Raw genomic sequence first — 21,689 nt, forward strand, 5'->3', positions numbered from 1 at the left:
CACCTGTGCTGACATATTATAGAAACTGCTACTGCTGACTTTTCCCTTTAAAATGCAAATTGCCAGGCTGTGATGCTGATCCAAAGTCTTTGCAAGAAACTGACCTGGAAGTATGAGGGTGTTCTGGATTTTCAGATCTGTATACTTACTATAAGTCAGTGACTCAAAATAATATAGTTGGCAACTTGTATTCAGAATAAGGACTAAATCTGAGTATCTCTGTGCAGAGAGAAAAAAGGAAAGGAGAGAAGAGGAAAGTACTGTGTGGTGCAATTGCAAAATGTCAGTCCCCATAATTTACCATAGTATGGAACCATAGATCTGCTGTATCGCAGATGAATGAGTGGGCCAGATATGTAAGTCCACTATCAGTTCTACAGACTGTGTACTAGAGATAGTCAATGAGAAGCAAAAAATTGACTTTTGTATGCAAATAGAATGCATATTTCTTTGACCTGAAATAGGCCAAATCTTTGCAGCAACAACTTTAATTCAAGTCACTGCTTTTTGTATACTATTTGAATACAAAAATCTAATTTTCTCAATAATGATCTCGACTGGGTATTATATCATCTATTGAACCTGAATATATTAATAATCTCCTGCACCTGACAATAAAATGTGATCTGTAACATACACTGTGGAACAAGACATTAGTCTCTTAGCAGCTAAATACATAGATAGCACTATTTTTTTTTTTGCAAAATTATACAATGTTAAGCTGCTGAAGTAAAATGTTGTCTGTTTAATTATAGTAGAGTTTTAGTTTTCTGATTGAAAAAGAGAACTGCCTTTCATAATTTGTTCTCCTTTAAAACATTTAGAGTTTACTATGTGCTTTTAGAACAATGACTGGTGCAACAGGTAAATTGATTCAATGGCACTCGTATATTTGTCAGCAGAGAAAAAACTTTGCTAAACTCCACAAATGCTTGCTGAAGATAATGCCAAAACATCAACATCGACACAAAAGTAGGAAATACATTCCCTTTGCTCTGGAATAAACTAAACCTGACCAATATCATTTTTTGGGCCACCTTCTGCATCACACGGACGGAAGGAACACAAGTCTGGCAGAAAGAAAAGTGTTACATTTGCCTGGCCCAGTGATGTGTTTATCATTGTTTTTGTGGAAAGTATAAGAGCCCAGGTGTTGTTTTAGACAGATAGATTGGATGTCACTCTATCAAATAACTCCTAGCTTTTTCAATCAAATAACTTATTCTCATTTTACTTAACCCAATGAACTTGTGTTTACTTATTCATTATTAGAGAATCAACTAATGCAGAAAACAGTTCCTCATGCAACTCAGAAAGTATTAATCTGTCAGAACTCCAGTGTGCCCCTAATTTCCGTTATGGGTTGACAGCACAGATTCTATAACAACATACCACGTTTGGGCTCATGAAGATGAAACAAGGCTCTCCAATCTCTTATGTATTCAACAGCAAAAAAATCTATCCAAATCCAATTGTTTCCTGGGCTAAACAAAACCTACAGATATTCGAACTTTCCCCATTTTGACTAGAAATGGCTTTACCAGATGAAATTTGTTTATAATAGTTATAATAATATAATAAGTTCACAAAAAACAAAACATATTACAAATGCAAAAATAAATAAATAAATACCAAGTCATATAAAACTTAAGGCAAGTCACATTATGGAGTGGATGAACTTATGGTTGCATGTGTATTTTACACTAAATTGATTCTAATGTATATCTAGAATTTGCTGTTGAAGTCATATGTGTAATTAACCCTGTGATTGCACTGTTACACCACTGCCATAAATTTTTGAGGACAACCTTACTGCCATCACACTTCAACGATTGGTTTAATTATTGATTGTTACAACTAAAGTTAGACACCAAAATGTTAAGACTTGCATTAGGTTAGGGAATAAATGGTCCAATAATATGTCTTGATTAACATTGTAGAGTTAGGATTAGTACTGGGCATAAGTACACCAAGTAAATAAGTTTTCCAGGTTTGTTAGATGCAGTATAACCTACGTTAAACGTAGGAAGCTTTAACACTCTAGAAAAAAATGTTGTCCATAGCAACTAATATATAATTTTAGACATATTTCAAAGACATTTTATAAAGGAAATTCAGATATAACTGGCATTAGATAATCTGACACCTTCACATGTTGGCAGTAAGAGGGACCCAAAGATCAAGACCTGGGTGTGGCAAATCTAATAAACTTTATAAAAGAGCAAGAGTCAGTGACACAAAAAAATCCAGATGACCCCCATCTGCCTATCTCATGGATAGCTCCATCCAGCTGGTTCTCTAGTTATTACTCCCCTCCCTGCCTTCTATTCTGTAACTTATTCCTGAGATATAAAGATTGCCAAGATCTCCATGTGCAATGGTCATCAGTGTGAGAGATACTTACTTAAAAAAATGTGAAAAGCAACTCTAAATAAATCAAATTAAAAGTTAATTCACCCATTTTAACCCTACATTTAAAAAACAGACACACACTGCTACAAATAATGCAGCCCATTCTCCAATAATATAGTTGATCAGAATCAACAAATCTAAAAGGTTAACAATTTCACAGTGACCCTCAAGCTGTTTAGTGGTATGAAATAATGCAAAGTTAAACACTTGGAACACAAACAGTTGTTATGCACAAAACTTTAGATGTTTGTATAGGTAAAAAAAAGAATCATATTTCTGAGAATAAATGGGTGGTCATTTACATGCCCAGAAAAGAGGCAGATGCCAGTCCTAAATTTAAGATAAGGTTATGACAAGGTACTTTAAGGTATTTCTGAGGAAAGAGGGCTAACATTCCAGACCTTTTTGTACACAAACCTTTGCACAAAATGATTCTGACCCACTGTCCTCAGTAAAAAATCTTCCTGTTTATGGAAAGCTAAAATCTTAAAGACCATAGTGATTAGGGCAAGTTGATAGACATACTGGAATTTTTGTTATTGAACACAAAGAATATTTAAAATAAACCACGAATTCCAACATTTTTACACTTTCCATGATTACAGACTAAATTTCTGTCCTGAATCTGCCAAAATGCAACTATATAGATTTATTACCTATGTAACCAATCTTTTATTGTAGTTAGTGTACTAGTTAATTACAACTTTAGTTTTTCTATATTTTAACTCCTTTGGAGTTCTAGATCACATTGAATTTGTCAAAAAACCTTCAAGAAATATGATGGGTCCATTTTAAAAAACTTAATACTTTTATATTCTCTTTTTATCTCCTTGTTGTTTCATTATTCTAAATAACTCGTAAGGCTTTTGCAAAGCTCAGTCAGTTCTTCTCCAGACAGGTCAGGTGTTCATCCTTAATGTTTTTCACTTACTTTATGTCTTTCTTAGAGTGGTGACTAACATTACTTTGGGTGAATGGATAATGAGGGTAAAATATGGGCGAGACTGATGAGCAGGTCTGAGCCGAAAGACAGATGACAATCAAGAAAGGGAAGCTCAACACAGAATGACAAAGGGGAATAGTGTCTAAAGCAATGAAGGCGAATGGGGAAATAAGGAGGAAAAGAAATAAATTAACAGTGCTGGGATGAATGAGTATGTCTGACATTTGAGAAGGAGAAATGACTGCTGAGCAAATTTAAACACAGACTTGAATGATAAGAATGATAAAGAAGGGGGGAGTGGCCTGACCGGCGAGCGAGATGGCTGCCTAATCCGGGGACTCTGCAGACGCCGGCCACGATCTGCATAACACCGGGCATTCTCTCACCCATCCATGGGCAAGCAGAAGAAGGTGAGAGGGGGGAGACTCCCCTCTACCCCAGCTCCGCAACAGGACTCTTCACAGCCCTCTATTAGGGCTTTTATTCCGGATCCCTCGCCGGCATCCTCCTTCTCAGCCAAGATGGCGCCGACTCCTTCCCTGCACACATGGCCACGGGGAGAGAGGACTCGGCTGCCCGCATTAGATGCCGGGGAAACACAGCTGGCGGTGCATTCCTCTGCTGGAGAGGACTCAGAGCGGTCCTCCATCCGTGGATCCAGATCCCCAACGCCAGATCCGGTGAGTCCACCCGTGCACACAGGAGGTTCTTGTTCCCCTGCGGCCTCCTCTTCAAGGGGGGATGGGGCCACTCAGCGATCACTACAAGGGGGGTCAGTCATACTCACCCGGGAGGATCCTTCTACACAATCTCTGGAGGGGTTAAGCCAGGGCATCCCCACATTACGCCCTGACCCCAGGGATGGGGCCCCGGTTGTAGCTGGACACTGGAGAGATGATGGCATCCCTGGGCGTGGGGCCCTTTTGAGCCCTTCGCGGCGGGGGGAGGATGGATTGTCCCCACAAGATGTTTGCTCTACTCCACCCTGGCTTCATTATCTGCGATCCCTCCCGACTAAAGAGGATTTCCACAAGCTAGTAACGGATGTACAAATCACTTGCCGCACCGAAATTGGGGCACTGCGTGCTGATTTGCAATCTCTAGCAGGTCGAGTTGATGATCTGGAGGACACCGTACACCATGCTAAGGAGGATATTACCACTCTCTCCCACAAAGTTGAGGAAGGCGATCAGAAAATGAGAGAACTCCAGCGTTTAATGGAAGATATGGATAACAAATCTCGTAGGAATAATATCAGAGTGCGCGGTCTACCTGAGGCTACCCGTGATTGCGACCTTAAACCAGTCCTCCAAGATTTCTTTGCGCGGGTGCTGGGGCGCCCTTCTCCACGCGAGGTGCTGATTTACAAAGCCTTTCGAGCATCCAAGAGGTTGGGGACTGCCACCAGACCTAGAGATGTTATCTGCCAGTTGGTAGAGGTGGACCTAAAAGATGAAATCATGGCTACTGCTAGAAAGATGCGTAATCTCGAATTTGATGGGGCCCCTCTTCAGCTTTTTCAGGATTTGTCCTGGCATACACTGCAACAACGCCGTCTGCTTCAGCCCCTACTGACTGTCCTAAGGGATGGCCATATCCCATACAGGTGGGGCTTCCCTTTCAGTCTCTCGGTGCGCCGCGAGGGCAGGACTGTTACACTACGGTCCCCTGAGGGCTTAAATTCCTTTTGTACAGAATTGGGGATAATACGCCCGCACCTACCGGGATGGGAACGCGGGGATCCGGAGCGGCCCCGCTCCCCACCATGGCAACCAGTGGTCTCCAGGAGGAGATCCAATACAAATCGGCGAGAGCTCACCCCACCGACTGGCAGATCCTCTGCCCTACCCCGTAATAGTCGCAGTTAACTGCATTTTGTGAGGCCTCTACATCGTCAAAAACATGAACTGCTATGTTTGATTGACTCCCTGTTATACTGCAATGTATTGTTCTTTCTCTATGCATGGAAGAGTTTTTGATCCTCAGAATCTTGATTTTGGGTGAGGTGTAAAAGGTTTTTCCCTACTCCACTGTGAGTATATTGCTTGTGTGCCTTACTTATTGGAATGCCCGAGTTGGCTATAGTCCTGGGGGGGCTCGTGAGGTCCTCTGGCTCCTGCCGGGGGGGTCTCGGGCTCATCCCGGGGGCTTGACTCTGCTGGTGGCCGGCGTCGGCTGGCCTATTGATATCTGTTATGGAAATGTTTGTTCTTTATCTGCTCGCCTTTTGGGTCTATGGCCCCTTTGGGCGGAGATGTGCACCCGCTTCCCAAGGTTGTTCCCTGCTCGCGCTGAGGGGTGAGCCGGGACCGGCGGGTGCAGATCTCTGTCCTCTCGCCGTTCGGCGATTGTTACTGCTTTGGTTTGCTTTATGTGTACCTTCTTTCTTCCTCCCCTTCTCCTTTTCCTGTGTAACACTATGCTGGTTGGTGGGTGGTCTTCTAGATTTTCCTGCTGGATTTTGCCCGGCCATGCCAATACAGAGGGAATTATCTCAGCAGGGTCCAGGACTCCTTTTTGTCTAATGGCTGCAAAAATTTTGTCTTATAATGTCCGGGGGCTAAATTCTAATAGGAAGAGAAAGCTGGCCCTGCGGGAATTTAAACGGTTGTCCCCTGATATTGTGTTCCTACAGGAGACCCACTTTGATAATACGGGTTCGTTAGCCTTTGCCTCCAGAATTTATCAGCAGTCATATTTGGCCAACTCCCCTCGTAAGAAGAAGGCTGGAGTAGCTGTTCTCCTGAAGGATTCACTTCATTTTGTCCTCACTAAGTCTATAATTGACGCTGACGGGAGATTTCTTATTCTGAATGGGACTATACAAGGGACAACTATCACGCTGTGTAATGTTTATGCCCCCAATAATGGTCAGATCCAATTTCTCAGCAAGGTTCTGTCCCTCCTTTCAAAACTTGATCACACATATCTGATGGTGGGGGGGGACTTTAATTTGGCCTTCTCACCCACTCAAGATAGACACGCCTTGCTCCAGACCACACCCTCAGCACAAGTGATAAGTCAATCCCGGGGGTTTAGACAACTGATCAGACGGTATCATCTTTATGATAATTGGAGGATTCACCACCCCTCTGGGAGACAGTTTTCGTTCTATTCCCCCCCGCATGGTACACATACCCGTATTGACTATTTATTCACTAATCTCCCTCTCCTGAGGAATAGTACTTCCGCAGAGGTCCACCCAATCTCCTGGTCTGATCATGCTCCCATCACTTTAGAAGTGACCCTTTCCCCTGCTTCAACGAGAATCTGCCATTGGCGGCTAAATGAATATTTGGCTAAGAACCCGGAAACCAAGTCCTCCTTATCTACCGCTTTAAAATCTTTCTTCCGGGATAATGAGGGCTCGGTTGCACATACCTCCACGTTGTGGGAGGCACATAAAGCAGTAATCCGGGGCCATTGTATAGCTCTGGGGTCCAGGTTGAAAAGGGACTCTAACTTACAACGATTGATCACGACACGGGCATTAAAGGCCGCTGAAGCGAAATATGTGTCACGACCTTCCTTGGGTCTCTTGAGGGACATAACCTCTCTCCGATCTAAGCTACGAGCCATAGAGCTTAGGACGGTTGGCTGGCAGATGCAGCGAACCCGACAGCACTACTATTATAAGGGCAACAAAGCAGATTCGCTGCTCGCCCGCAAGTTGAGGGATGGACGGATGCAGTCCTCCCCTGGGGCTATCAGGGACAAGAATGGGTTGGTGTGCTATGATCCCCATCAAATAGCCTCCTGTTTTGAAGCTTTTTATTCACAGCTGTACCAAACGGTCCACAATACCCAGGCCCTTCTGGGTAGATCTTTGGAGCCTAATATAGATTCATACCTAGCACGTGTTGACCTCCCCAGGATCGAGCCCGAATACCTGGAGTGTCTTAATGCCCCTATCACAGAGGAGGAACTCGGGACAATTATATCTCATCTGCCATCTTCTAAAGCTCCAGGCCCGGACGGCCTGCCCTATTTATATTATAAAACATTTTTGCCGGAACTTTCCTCACATCTCCTTCAGGTCTTTAATGACTTTATGAAAGGTAAACCGATTCCTCCCTCAATGTTGCAGTCCCACATCACAGTGATACCTAAACCGGACAAAAATCAATTGGAGTGCTCTAATTATAGGCCGATAGCCCTTTTAAACTCGGACTTAAAAATTTTTACCAAAATTTTAGCTACTAGATTATCTAAGTTTCTCCCGGCTCTTATACATGGAGATCAAACAGGTTTCATTCCATTCAGACAGGTTGGAGACAATACCAGGAGGGTGATCAATATCATAGATATTATTAATAAACGGGAATCCCCTTCCTTGATTCTTAGTTTGGATGCCGAAAAAGCGTTTGATCGCCTTAGTTGGCCGTTCCTTTTCGCTACCTTGCACAGAATGGGATTTAAGGGGCCATTTGTGAGAGCGCTTAAGGCTTTGTACTCGGCTCCCTCAGCCTCAGTTAAGCTTCCCCATGCTTCCTCTGCTCTGTTCCCAATTAAAAACGGTACGAGGCAGGGCTGTCCTTTGTCGCCCCTGCTTTTTGCCTTGTGTATGGAGCCCTTGGCGGCCTGTGTCCGTTCCAATCCCAATATTCACGGGATTCAGGTGAAAGGGAGAGAATATAAGCTTTCTTTATATGCGGATGATATCCTTTTGACTTTGTCCCAACCGCTGGTTTCTCTTCCCAATTTGTGGAGTGAGCTGAGGATGTATGGGGAGGTGGCAGGGTTTAAGATTAACTCAACTAAATCAGAGGCCTTGCCGCTTCATATCCCCACATTGGATTTACAGTATTTGCGTGCCTCCTTTGCCTTTATCTGGCAGGTACATTCCCTCCGCTATCTAGGGACCTATATTACCCCCACTTATGCCCAATTATACTCCAGCAATTTCCCTCCATTATTTCGGGAGGTAACTAATTACCTGAGCAAATGGCGGAATCACCCCTTGTCGCTGTTAGGAAGGATTGCTTCAGTTAAAATGATGCTCCTCCCCAAATTGCTCTTCCTTTTTGAGACGCTACCAGTTAAGGTGCCACCTCCGGCTCTGAAAAGGGTCCAAACGGAGTTTCTCCGGTTTATCTGGGCCTATAAAAGACATAGGGTAGCTCAACGTATTGTATGTTCTCCCAGGGAGCTTGGAGGATTGGGGGCGCCAGATGTATATAAGTATTACCAGGCGGCCCATTTACGGCACATATTACAGTGGACCTCCCCAACTGCTCCTAGTATTTGTGTAGAGTTGGAGGCGGAATGGGTAGCCCCCATCCATCCTAATGCTATGTTGTGGAGCTCCTCATCATTACCGAGGAACTCGGACTTGACAGGGCCTATGGTCTTCACGAGGCGCCTCTGGGGAACCTGCAAGACTAAATATGATTTAGCATCTTCCCCATCGCGGTTATCCTCCATAATCCTTAATCCACAAATCCCAGACAGCCTCTCGAGTGCAATGGCAGGTCCCTGGAGGGACAGGGGTTTGTATCAGATTAGACATATCCTACACCCAGTTGAGCGGAGGCTACTCTCCTTTGCGGAATTGACTGACAAAGTAGATTTGCCTCGCACCTCTTTCTATGCCTATCTACAAATAAGACACTATGCTATGTCTTTGCAGCCCTCAGCTACCTTCCAGGCTCTTACAGCATTTGAGAGATTGTGTATGGAGGGCCCGTGCACCAAGGGCGCAATATCCTCTATTTACCGCCTGCTGCATGCCTCTACATTGGCAGGCTCTTCTAAATTTGACTACATGCTCAAATGGGAGGCAATTCTTGGCCAATCCCTAACGCCTGAAGATTGGCTAGAAATTTGGGAGGCTGCGCATAATAGTTCCATTTGCGCTCTGTATAAAGAGAACCTGTATAAAATTGTGATACGGTGGTACCACACTCCAGCGGTGCTTCACCGTCTGTTTCCGGCGGTTGATCCTATGTGTTGGAGGTGTGGTGCCCAGCGTGGTACAATAGAACATATATTTTGGTTCTGTCCCCTCCTTCAACCGTATTGGATGCGAGTTAACGACCTGATTACCGCGGTGACCCAACAACATACACCATTGGACCCCCTCTATCATCTTTTGGGGCGTCCTTTTTCAACTCTACCGAGGGGCTTTCGTAAACTGGTGTCCCATATCCTGGTTGCAGCACGGACATTGATAGCCTCTAGATGGAAGTCAACTTTGCCCCCCTCCCTCGAAGACTTATACAAACGGATCCAAGAGATCCGCCTAATGGAATACCTTACAGCACTTATCAGGGACACCTTGGTTAAATTTGAGACGGTATGGGAGGCATGGGACAATTACTATTCTAATTTATCTTTTTGATCTCTGCGGGCTTTTCCCTCAAACGGTGATTGTTATTTGATCCTAGAAATGATAAAGAACAACTAAACCATCTTGATTGAAAATCACTAAAGAAACTTTGCAGGAGGAAGAAACATAGGTTGAAAAAAGACATAAGACCATCAAGTTCAACATTGAAGATTTGGAGAATGAGTTGTAGAGAAGCTATGAGAACTACATTTTATGTTCTAAAATGGACACCCTATGTTGTGATTGGCTTCGGCTTCATATGTCTACAACACAGCTGAGTACTGTGTGTGATACTTTTCTATTTGCTCTAACAGCTAATTTTACGGGACAAGCATTAGGGGTCCACATTTGTCCTGAAAAATTAACTGTTAGTGCAAATAGAAAAGAATCGTAGACAGTGCTGAACTTTGTTGTTGCAAGTGCTTTAATATCGTTACAGTGACCTTACTCGTCTGTAACCATGCTACGTCTACTAAAACTGTCAATATTATGTCTGTCTGATTGGATTTTAGTGACTTTCTGTTAAATTTTTTGCAAATTTTTTATATATTTTTTCATCATTATTATTATTATTATTATATACTATATGTGCTACATACCTTTGAAAGCCTAGCTGTCGAAATGTTTTCTCCCACGTTGTACCTGTAATTGCAAAAAAAAAAAATCAGTGTTATAGAAGCAACCCAATTACAGCATACTTTATATGCTTTATGTATACTTTATATATACTTTATATATGCTTTATGTATACTTGTGATATAAGGGACATACTTTATATGTCCTTTATATCACAAAATGTAAAACTAATAAAACCTAATATCATTTAACATCAGTTCAGAAATAAACACATTTGCCAATTGCCTGCCAAAAAAATATCATGACTAAATCTATTCCCACTAAAATGAAGAGGAAGACAGCGTGGCCTCTCACCCTATTTGTCCTCTTATTATACAATACTATGTACGTCTACACATTAACAACAAGACAAAAAAGGATGTGTGCAGCTGCCTTGTGCCAGGGTTATCCGCATCACAGGTGCAGCAGAAACCTATGAGTGACACAATCAAAAGAAAACAGTGGAAATAATAAGGCTGTGTTGAAACTAAAGGCCGCAATAATCAAAACTAATATTTCCATTTTGGCTGGGAATTGATGAGGTCAATCACCCACTGGTTTCTTAAATGGGAAAGAGGGGGGAGCCATATTGTTTGCTTTGTACTTTGTACATGTACTATGTTCTACACTGTTTTCTCTAAGCACTGTCGATTTCATGAATTCCAAAGTGACTTGAACTTGAATATAAATTTTCCGATACACTTGTTATCAAAGCTATAGTTTCTTGTTGACAATAATCCTTGTAAATGCTTAGTCATAGTAAAAACTAATGCAAAGTATCTGATTTTGTGATAATGCCTAAAAATTAAATCTCAAGCAATGGGAATGCACCATACCTAAATCTCACATGGGATATTTGATTGCTGTTTGTATTCTCCTCCATTGCTCAGGCCAGCTTAGTCTATGATTACTTACTACTACTACTGTTTTTACTGTGCATGCTACATTGTAAATGTCTCCAGAGCAAAACTTAGAACAAGGAAGACAATTGATATATGTAGAATAGTTTGTAAGCTCCACTGAATAAACTGCAAGGCTGAAATATTTAGCTATGGCGCCTGGCACTGACAAATTTAAATGAAACAATTAATATTAATTAATATTAACAACAAATATTGAAAGAAGTGTCCAGTCCTTAGTCTATGATAGTTTCTGTTGCACACAGATTTTTACAGTGCTGGCTACATTATAAAGCTACATACACACGTCAAATTTTTCTCGCCCGGCTCAGGGTGGATATCGGGTGAGAATCTGGCGTGTGTACAGCCCGCGTCGTTCATCGTCCGTGGATCCATCCTGGCGGATCCACGGACAAAGAATGACGAGCGATCCTGATGCAAGGGAAGGGGGAGAGCGCGCAGCAGGGTGTCGCTCCATCGCTCTCCCCCTCCCCTCTCCATAGAGCAAAACGGTGCCGTATGTACAGCACTCGTGGGTACTAGGGCAACCACTAGACTTAAATGATACAGCATATATCATCCTGCAGAAAAATATATTTGGATGAAATTGCTCTTGAAGTCCTCAGCGATAGCAGAAAAAATCAGCAGGAATAATAATATTAATGTGGGTGTAGAAATGCTTTGGACGTCTGTGGGTATTTGTGTGGCCAAAGTATTTTCAGATGAAGGAAGATGTTTTACTGTAACAAGGTGTACCTAAATATGGTGCAGCCTACAAGCGAACGTGTTGCAGAATAACCTTTCTGTAATTGTTGCTTCCTGTTTATATGAGCCACTGTGGTTACCAGAAACATGCAAGCATAAAAGTCCAAGACTGGGTACCTTAATAACCCCAGACCATAAACACTAATGTAAACAAGACAGGATTAATGTTATGTGACAAACAAAATATTTGTAGCTTTAGTCAGCACAAAATTGTGCAGTAATTCTCCAAATCTGACTAATGTTCTCTTTCACTGGTGGAAACAGCAAAGCATTCATAAAACCAGGGTAGAATGTATACTTGGTCATAATTACAGTTTTCTCTGTAATACTGTTTACTGCAGCGTTGTAATGCCATCTTTAACACATTCAACCATTGTCTTTTAAGATATACCCTTTTCCCTTTTTCAGGGTGCCCTGTCTATATAAAGCTCACTTCTAAACACTTCATATTTACATTTCCATAGCTCCCCTGGTGCTACTACTTAAGTTGATGCCACTGCAAAATAGCATGGCATGGGGGCACATTTTTATTGAGTTTTGTATATAAATATATACAGTACACATAAAATAACAAAAACAAAAAGTAAGGAGTAAATGGGTAGTGATGGAGAGGTTAGTATAAAGTGTTTAAGGGTCTCTTTACATAATCACGTATGTCTGCAAATAAATTCTTACAGCCCCTTGGAGTTGGAGTGGTTTTCTGAGCAAAAAATTGCATTCTGCGACTTCACTAAAGGTTCACTACAAAACTCACTACCAAAAATGTTAAATGATGAAGACTCCATTGGCAAGATTTTCCTGCTGATATTTCTGCCCCTATTCTGTTTTAAAATAATGACTCTCCTATAAAAGTTTAGACATCAGAGAGAGAATAGTTGTATCCAGAGCAAAAATCAGAACAGGAAACAAGTTTTAGTTTCTGAGCTCTGCTGATCAAACTGGCACCTGACATTGAAGAATTTAAACAAATTTTCAAAGAACTAGCTTTTCCTCAGCCATTGTCTGTGATTGGAGTGCAGTCTGCAGACAAGCTGAATGCAATATGTAGAATTTGGTTCTCTATTTACCAAAAAACACAGGGAAAGATAAAGCATAAAGGTATGAGGGTAAATCTGCAAAGTTGATTATTTTCATTGGAACTTTATTTTCAATACAGGCATTTTGAGGAATTAAAATGATCTACAATTTAGTACCAATAATGAACACATTATTAAAGTTCTCCAAGACTGGGGAATATACACTTTCATCAGTGAAGCTGGAAGCTTTAATTAATCAGGTTAGTAGGCCAATCCCAGTACTTTTATTATTATTATACAGTATGTATATTGTGCCAACATATTATGCTGTACAAGTCCATAGTCATATCACTAGCTGTCCCTCAAAGGGGGTCACAATCTAATGTCTTAATCATAGTTACATGTCTTTAATACAGTCTAAGGTCAATTTTTGGGGGGAAGCCAAATAACCTAACTGGATGTTTTTGTTATTGTGGTAGGAAACCCAGACAAACACAGTTTGAAACGGCAAACTCCATGCAAATTGTGTCCTGTCTGGGCTTCGAACCTGGGACCTAGCGCTGCAAAGGCCAGAGTGCTAACCCCTGAGACACCATGCTGCCCCATGAAGGTGAATGTAGATATACAGTACAAGAAATAAATGCACACTTTCATAATATGAATATTCATGTAAAACTCTTTGATCTTTTTAATATGAGTAAAGTTTTGCAGAAAGTGATTCTTAACATGCAGAGGCAGAAATCTTCAATGTATTTTATTCATTTATCCATTACCATCTTCTCCCACTGTGCTTGTGTAATACAAATTTCCTAAAGTGTTGTTTACAGCGTTTAATCAGGGAAACATAATCCATTTTTATTCCTTAAATCATTCCCATTAGATTACCATGCTTAAATGTTTACTTCACATAGAAGACAGTTAATGCCCTTTTGGACCTTTGCTTCTACTGCAGAGACAAAATCACATTTGCTTTTCAGAATATTTATAGGCCAGCAAGATGCTTTTCATAGATAGTTTTAATTCAACAAGACCAGCCTGTAGCCCGGTAAAGTCCATGTGCAGTAGCTTACATGAAAAATAGAAAAATGGGTTTTATACCCAAGAACAATGTTTTATATATTTCATTTTACCAGTCTTAATATTTTCAGACTTTTTGTTCTCCTTTTGTTTACCTGGTGATCTTGCAGACAGTATACTTCCTGTTCCAGGGTGAAAACACTTACCGTATTTTTTGCCATATAAGACGCACATTTTCTTCCCCAAAACTGGGGGGGAAAAGTTAGTGCGTCCTATACGACAAATGTGTTAAAAAAAATAATTAAAATATTATACTCACCCGATACCCGGATCCTGCGTGTGTCTCTGGCTGCAGCGTGTCTCTCTTCTCTCCTCTGCCAGCATCGTGTTTTCTCCTGTCTGTAAAGCAAAGCGAAAGAAGCCGGCACAGCGCCACCTGCTGTTCCCTGTCCTAACTGCCGTACAATAGAAAAAAAGCACAGAGTGATCAGAAGGGGAGTTTGAATGACAGAGTGATCAGAAGGGGAGTTTGAATGACACAGAGTGATCAGAAAGGGAATTTGAAAGGTAGAGAGTGATCAGAAAGGGAATTTGAATGGCACATGAGTGATCAGAAGGGGAATACCGGTATGAATGGCACATGAGTGATCAGAAGGGGAATAATCTTTCAGAATCTTTTTTTCTAGATTTTCCTCCTTTAAAATTGGGTGCGTCTTATATTCCGGAACGTCTTATACGGCGAAAAATACGGTATATACTTTACTGTATCTATAAGGATGCAAACTTTCACCCTAGGACTACAGAACATCTTTGTCATCATCTTTATAAAATAGATGAAAGGATTCTGTAGTTCACAGAGAGAACTGGCTAAAATGATTACAATACAGTAAAGGTTAGGTATTATTAGGGTGTACAATTTTTTGGCCAGGTTACATAACATTTACTGGAAAGAATAATAAAAAATATGTAATTGGTAGGTAGTCACTGGCAAGAAGCCACATCAAGCCCAGGGGTGACAAAGGTTTCTCCATCTGTTCTCTCTCCTTCACATACATTTTGGACCAATTCCAATTAAGCAGTACCTTTTTTTCAAACTTAAATAAGTTATAATTTAATGGCAGGCATATATAATAAACACATAGCTCTGTATCCAAAATATAATAAAGTTGATGTTTATTTTGCTTTTTATTTTTATTCTGAGTATATTGTTTTTATTCTAGTTCTTTCTTTTCACCCTTATCAACATACTAATGATTTTGAAATGAAGTGGGCTGCAGATTCAAATGTACACTGTGTGAAGGTCACAAATACAAATCCACTACAAATACTTTTAATGTATTTCCAATACTTTTCCTGCTTTTTCCAAGGTAGGCTTTTTGAAATATTTTTTAATGTTTTTTTCCATCAATAATATACAAAATATAGCAAAACTGTCATAATTTTAGCTGAGGGTGGCTAAGAAGAACAACAGGCAGTTCTTATTTTTAGGAAACATTAATAATAATGTACCATCTCACCACCAGGATGAAGTATTACATCACAATTTGCTCCATCACACTATGCAGTGTCCTCTATATGTTAATACATTTGGGGAATGTGACACCTTGGTATTTAGGACTCTAAATTTATTTCAGGGAAACAACATAGAATCACTATGGAAAACGGATACCCTACTGTAATCACTTAGTCAAATTTGTCCATAAACTGTTCTGCTCTGTCTGTCTTTATATATACTCTAGACACACAGTTTACGCGAATCTTAATATAAGTATAAATGTTTAGATCCGTGGGAGCAAAGGTGGGCATATAAGTCACAACATGACAGAGAACAGAGCATGCCACTTAAAATATCACCAATTAATTCTTTTCTCAATGGGCTTTACAAAGAAATAAAAATTGAAAAAATTGAAATATCAAATTAGCTACAGAGAAGGTATTGTTTTTATAAGGGAAATAATAAATAGCCCAGGGATTCAGTCTTTCTAGATGAACTGAAATGTCCTGTATTTGACAAGCATGGTACAACAACTAGGGAATGCTAGAAGTAAGGAAAGACTGGCAAAGCATCTGTTTCCTCTCTATAGCTAAATATAACTAAAACCCCAGATCAAGATAAAAAATGGTGTTGTGCAAGCAATTAAATAGGCAAAAGAGGACTAAACCAGTAGACACACTAGGCCTTATTTATTAAAGCTCTCAAAGACTGGAAAGGAGACACTTTCAACAGTGAAGCTGGGTGATCCAGCAAACCTCGAATGGATCTGGTCCAGGACTGAAAACATTTGCTAACAAATAGAAAATGACTTTTTAGGAAATCCATTCCAGGTTTGCTGGATCACTCCGCTTTACTGATGAAAGTGTACATTCTTCAGCCTTGGAGAGCTTTAATAAATCAGACCATCTGTATGTGCAGCAGCTAGTTCTCCATGATCCCAGATGATTCTCATGCTGGTGACTTTTCTCTAGTGTTAGACAAACTATTGTAAGGCAATTTGTATCTTATCAGAAGGATGAGTGGAACTATTAACCTTACAATTCAAAAACCGAACTTCCTTATTGCCAAAGGCACAGGCTGTGACTCTTCTGCAATAAAATATGCTTACCTGTCTGTTTGCAGTTTATTAGCTAAACTCACCTCTCCTGCTTTCATCTCCAGCATCTTTACTTGATCTTTTTTTGAGTTTGGGATCTTTGGCTAACTTGAATGACCAGGCTGATAGAACCTCCTTAGTATGTAGGTAAGTTTGTTTTTGCCACTTCTGCAATTTTTTAATTGTAAGGTTTACTTCCACTTTAAGATTTAGGCTACGTACACACGTTTAATATTTGTGGTTGGAAAGGATTTTTCACTATTCTTTCCAGCGACATACAGCACCGTTCTATTCTTTGGAGAGGGGAGAACGAGCCTCTTGAATACGATCGTTCGTCGTTCATGGATCTGCCAGGACGGATTCATGCACGACATCAGACGAGCGCTCTACACATGCCAGATTCTCGTCTTGATACTAGCCCTGAGGAGATTAGTGGATGAGAATTAACTGACGTGTGTACGTATCCTTAGGGTCTTGTCTTTGAAATGATGCTTGATCTCTTGATTGTAACTATAGATTAGCATTTTTTTCTTTTGTTTTTTTACTTGATTGGGTGATAAATCTTTAAGCAATCACTGTCCAGACTGTAAGTTTAAAAACTATTCTCTTTCTTAGTAATTTGGAAAAGATTTACTTAAATACCAAGGACAAAATAATCCATGTATGTAATGAAAATTAATAACCAATCAAAATGTTTTTGTTTAGTTATGAAGTTCTTTAGGATAGAGAAGGGTTACAACACCTGTCAAGGTTCATCAGGGAAAAAATCTATTAAGGAAATGTCCTCAATGTTTTATCAGTCAAGCAGTGAGAGTAACTCTCCAACAATACAGTTTTTTTTTTTTTGGTAACTGAAGGTTTCCCAGCCAAATTACAATTACTTGTTAAGGTAAGGTACATTTTATTATTACCACCATTAAGTGTACTATTCAGCTCTAAACCTGCATCTACATTTTACATAGATCATTAAACATTGATTGAAGGAGAAAGTATTTATTGTTCCTTGTGCTTGTCTAAGGTCCATTACTCTGAGACCTGACGACTTCTACTGCTGGAACACTGACCAGACCTTGTAATGGTAATGCTTGAGATAATACTGCAAGGAGCAAAAGACTGAACAGCAAAGTATTTTTGGGTCATTGGGCATCAACATGAAATTTTGGTTCTAAGCAATATAACAAAACCTAAAAATTATGATAAACAAAAGAGAGTCAAATAAGAAAAGTTAATTATATGGGTTTACCTAAAGCTTTATTGAAAAGCAATTAAGTGGTAAAACGGTCTTTAACCACAATCTGGTATCATGTTCTGGAAATTTAGCTTTTTCTGTATTTTTTAACTTTTTAATGAAACCTTAGGGTCCCCATAATCATAAAGCGAAATACCTAATTAGATGGACAGGTTTAAATCCTTGTACAGAACTAAGTGTTCATGGAGATGCCTTTGTTTAGCCAGCCAGTGGGTACCTGTGCAGGTTAATTGACCAATACATGTCTCTACACTGGACACTCATTGATTTTGTTGCCTGATGGTCATCTCAGGTCTATAGAGACCTTTATAAATCCATTACATACGTTGAGTCCTGGACTCCACAAATCACTGAAGATAGGAGTTCTAAATTAATGTAATTGTAGCATTAGTCATAAGTTTTTTCAGTTCGCAGATCATCACGAAATCAGTGCCTGTGTTAAAACAGTCCACTACATGACAGAAATGATGTCTAAAAATATCAATGTAATCAGAAAGTAAAACAAAACAGGTAGAAAGCAGGTCAGATTTTGTAATTATTTATATAAAATGAATCACCAGCAACTTAAATTGTCAGCAGAGAAGACAGATGACTCTGTCACCTTAGCTGTCCAAACTGTTTTCCAGGAAGATTGCTTTTACACACTTAACAAAACTGGCACGAGGACCTAAAATAAGAAGTGAAAATTCTCTCAGTTCCTGCCAGATGTCTAAATCAATACTAGAACAGGAAATTAGATGTTATTTTTTTACTTGTGATTTCTTCCCCTTTATGCGAACAATGCATCACGTGTTTATCTGTTACACATCCAAAATAGTGTTGTGAGTTCTAAAGAATACGCAGCATTCCCTGTATTAAAAGACATTAAAAGTGTGCATTTACACTTTCACACACATATGGAGTATCGTGGTTTTAAAAAAGTGCCAAAGGAAAAAGACACCAACATATAATATAATATAATATACGTTTTTGGTGTTGGTTCTTGTCTTTGTTTCATCAAGGTTGTGTTGAGCCAACCTCTTTGTTCATTATTTAGAGCTCATAGTATAGGTATAAAGGGAAGAGGGGGAAAGAAGGAGGTTTCAGGCTCAGGAGGTTTTTGTGCAAAAATAAATCAAGTGTGTATTTTTCAAGTTACAATTAGTACATACATCAAAGATACATATTTATTTTAATTTCAATATCCAAATGCCTGTTATTGTCACAGGGTTTGGATACTTTATTCTAGACATAAGACTCCTTCCAATGTCATACAAAGTACATATAAAGATTGAAAAAAAGGTAAGAAGGGGACTTGTTACGGTTGCATGATTCCCAATGCGTTTCGCCTGTTATAGGCTTCCTCAGGGGTATAAATTTGCAGAGATTGTATGATTTGTTTGGTGGAGTGTGGTAGGGGGGTAAAAGAAGCAGTATTCAGGCTGCATGCAGTTTGATATGTCCAAGCCCAAAGTAAAAAGATTGTTTAAATGTTGTCCTAGTAGATTAGGTCCAGTTTTAATATTCATATATATGTTTTTTGTTTCATATACCCTAATTTGTTTTTTTTTGAGAACCTAGTCAAGTAGGTATAGATCTATTTATCCTAAAGAAAATGGGGAGGGAGGAGAGGAATAAAGATATCCTATCTTATACAGCCAAGAGGGCTGCTATTGCGCTAAGACTTATAGTTTGTCCATACAACCAGGAAAGGGTATGTAGTAATTCATGCAGCCAAAAAGCACAAAAACCTCCTGAGCCTGAAACCTCTTTCTTTCCCCCTCTTCCCTTTATACCTATATAATAAATTATAATATAATACCATATAATTTAAGCTTTTTCCATACTGTTAAAATCCTTACTACTCTAGGCAGCTTCAAAATATAAAATTGACCCTGTAGAAGTTAACACATACCACACAGGTACAACATAGAAATATTCGGATGATGGGACTTTGGTACACTCATTTAAAAACAGAACAAAACATGCACAATCTTATTTTATTTATACACATAATGCAATACAAACTCAAAGTTAAAATTCCACAGAAAAGGGGCTACTTGCAACAAGCTTTTCCATCAAGTTAGAGTCCTTTATAAGTGTTCCTGCTTGGCTAATATACTTTCCTCAGGAGAAATATTGCACAACTGATAAGCAACAAAAGTTTTAGGGCCTCCTTACTATCATCACTGCAATGAGTGCTAATGTGTACAACATGCAACTGTCCCTATTGCTAAATAATTCTTAGTGGGACATATCAACCTGCAGATCTTTTAACACATGTTCCTAAAAGAGCTGCAAATAATAATCTGTACCTCAATAGTGAATAGATTGGCATACACACACACTTTATACAGGAATACCTAAGAACTTGACCTGACTAGAACGATTTTTGCGTAGAAACAGTGCTTAGGTAAAGCCATTGTGAATACGTGTTGGAAAAGTGTTTATTCTTCACATTGCCTGTTGTGTAAAAAATTCTAACTTCCATAGATATAGGGCTCATTCTCTGCATGCTTTTGTTTAGGCTTAGATTACCTATGTAAGTTGTTAATGTAAGATACTGTAAGATTAAAAACTTGTAATTTAAATGAAAAGATAAAATTACATTCCATTAAAATAATGTACTAACCTATTTATTGGTCTGTGAATCCAAACAGTAATATTTTTACTTTTGTAAAACTATTTCTTTCAACTTAACCTGTCATATATAATATTCCTGACACTGAAAGTGTTCTTTAATTTACCTCCTACAATTTTTGTATTTAAGGTAACCCTACTATCTTAACCTCCTTCTGGGGGGTGAGGTACACCCACAGTTTCTTACAAACACACCTAATATCCAGTACAAGGTCCCCTGGGTTTTGCTAGGTATTTATTTTCACTATCCCTACTAATATTCAAGCATGATATAAATTAGGGATATTTTTGGAATTAACTATCCTTTACTCCTTACTTAATTTGGCATTATAATATTTATAGATGCATTTCAATACTTAGGAGCCCAAGGGCCATACACTGACCTATTCAGCTCTTCACTTGTCCGAGGGTCCCGTCCTGCAGAAGGTAAGCCAATTTACTCTACCTATTCACATATAATGCTCTAACCATATAATTTTTGATGTGTTAACTCACTCTATTGATTTGATATGGGCTTCATTCCATTGTTCCTTGTACTCACCCCTTACACACATATATTACCTTCCAAGCATTCTTGACACATTATCTTCCAAAACTTTATCAATATATGGGTTTACTTATGCCTCTGTTCTCATATAGTGTTGTACTAGCCCTAAGCAAGCCATTTAGTACCCCTTAGGAAGCCTCACTGATAGGTGAAATGCGTTGAGTTATATTCTACGAGGGCTGCAACCCTTTAACATAACCTATAGTACCGGTAGGATGACTTTGCTTTTCTGCATTGGATACCCACTTTATGTATGAACATGAAGGCTTCAGAATTAACTTTAAAGTTATCTGGATGTTTTTTGTTGATAGAAATTGATGTCTAGTGCCACTTAGTAGCCAGCCATTATTTAATGGCATCTTATATTGTATTATGAATTTGTTATTAATGAATACCATGTCAATTTGTATTCAACTATTTATAAGTAAACAATGTTTGTAAACTTTTATGCAACAAAATCTGTCTTTTTCTTCCAATTGAGTTTATATTTACAACAATTATTCATTAACAGGTATGGGATGTGTCAAATAAATCAATGCAAACATAAAAACACAGAAAAATGGTTTAATGGGAGGTTCTAACATACCTCTATGTAAATGTCTGTTTTATATTACTGATTGAGTGTGACATTTTTATTGGTAGTTTGGAAAGCTGACATGTTTTACTTCAACACTCTACTGCCTTACAG

At 39.4% G+C, this 21,689-nt stretch overlaps 1 protein-coding gene across 4 annotated transcripts in view; it reads right to left on the reverse strand.

The window, feature by feature from the left end:
• PIEZO2 (piezo type mechanosensitive ion channel component 2) overlaps window positions 1–21,689 on the reverse strand; it is a 216,519-nt gene that overhangs the window by 83,597 nt on the left and 111,233 nt on the right. For all 4 annotated transcript variants that reach the window (XM_072411452.1, XM_072411453.1, XM_072411451.1 and 1 more), the window contains exon 4: window positions 10,283–10,325. In XM_072411452.1, the coding sequence (XP_072267553.1) occupies window positions 10,283–10,325 (43 nt within the window). The remainder of the gene's footprint in view (window positions 1–10,282; window positions 10,326–21,689) is intronic.

Source organism: Pyxicephalus adspersus, chromosome 5 (assembly GCF_032062135.1).
Source record: "Pyxicephalus adspersus chromosome 5, UCB_Pads_2.0, whole genome shotgun sequence".
In the NCBI taxonomy this organism is placed as follows: domain Eukaryota; kingdom Metazoa; phylum Chordata; class Amphibia; order Anura; family Pyxicephalidae; genus Pyxicephalus; species Pyxicephalus adspersus.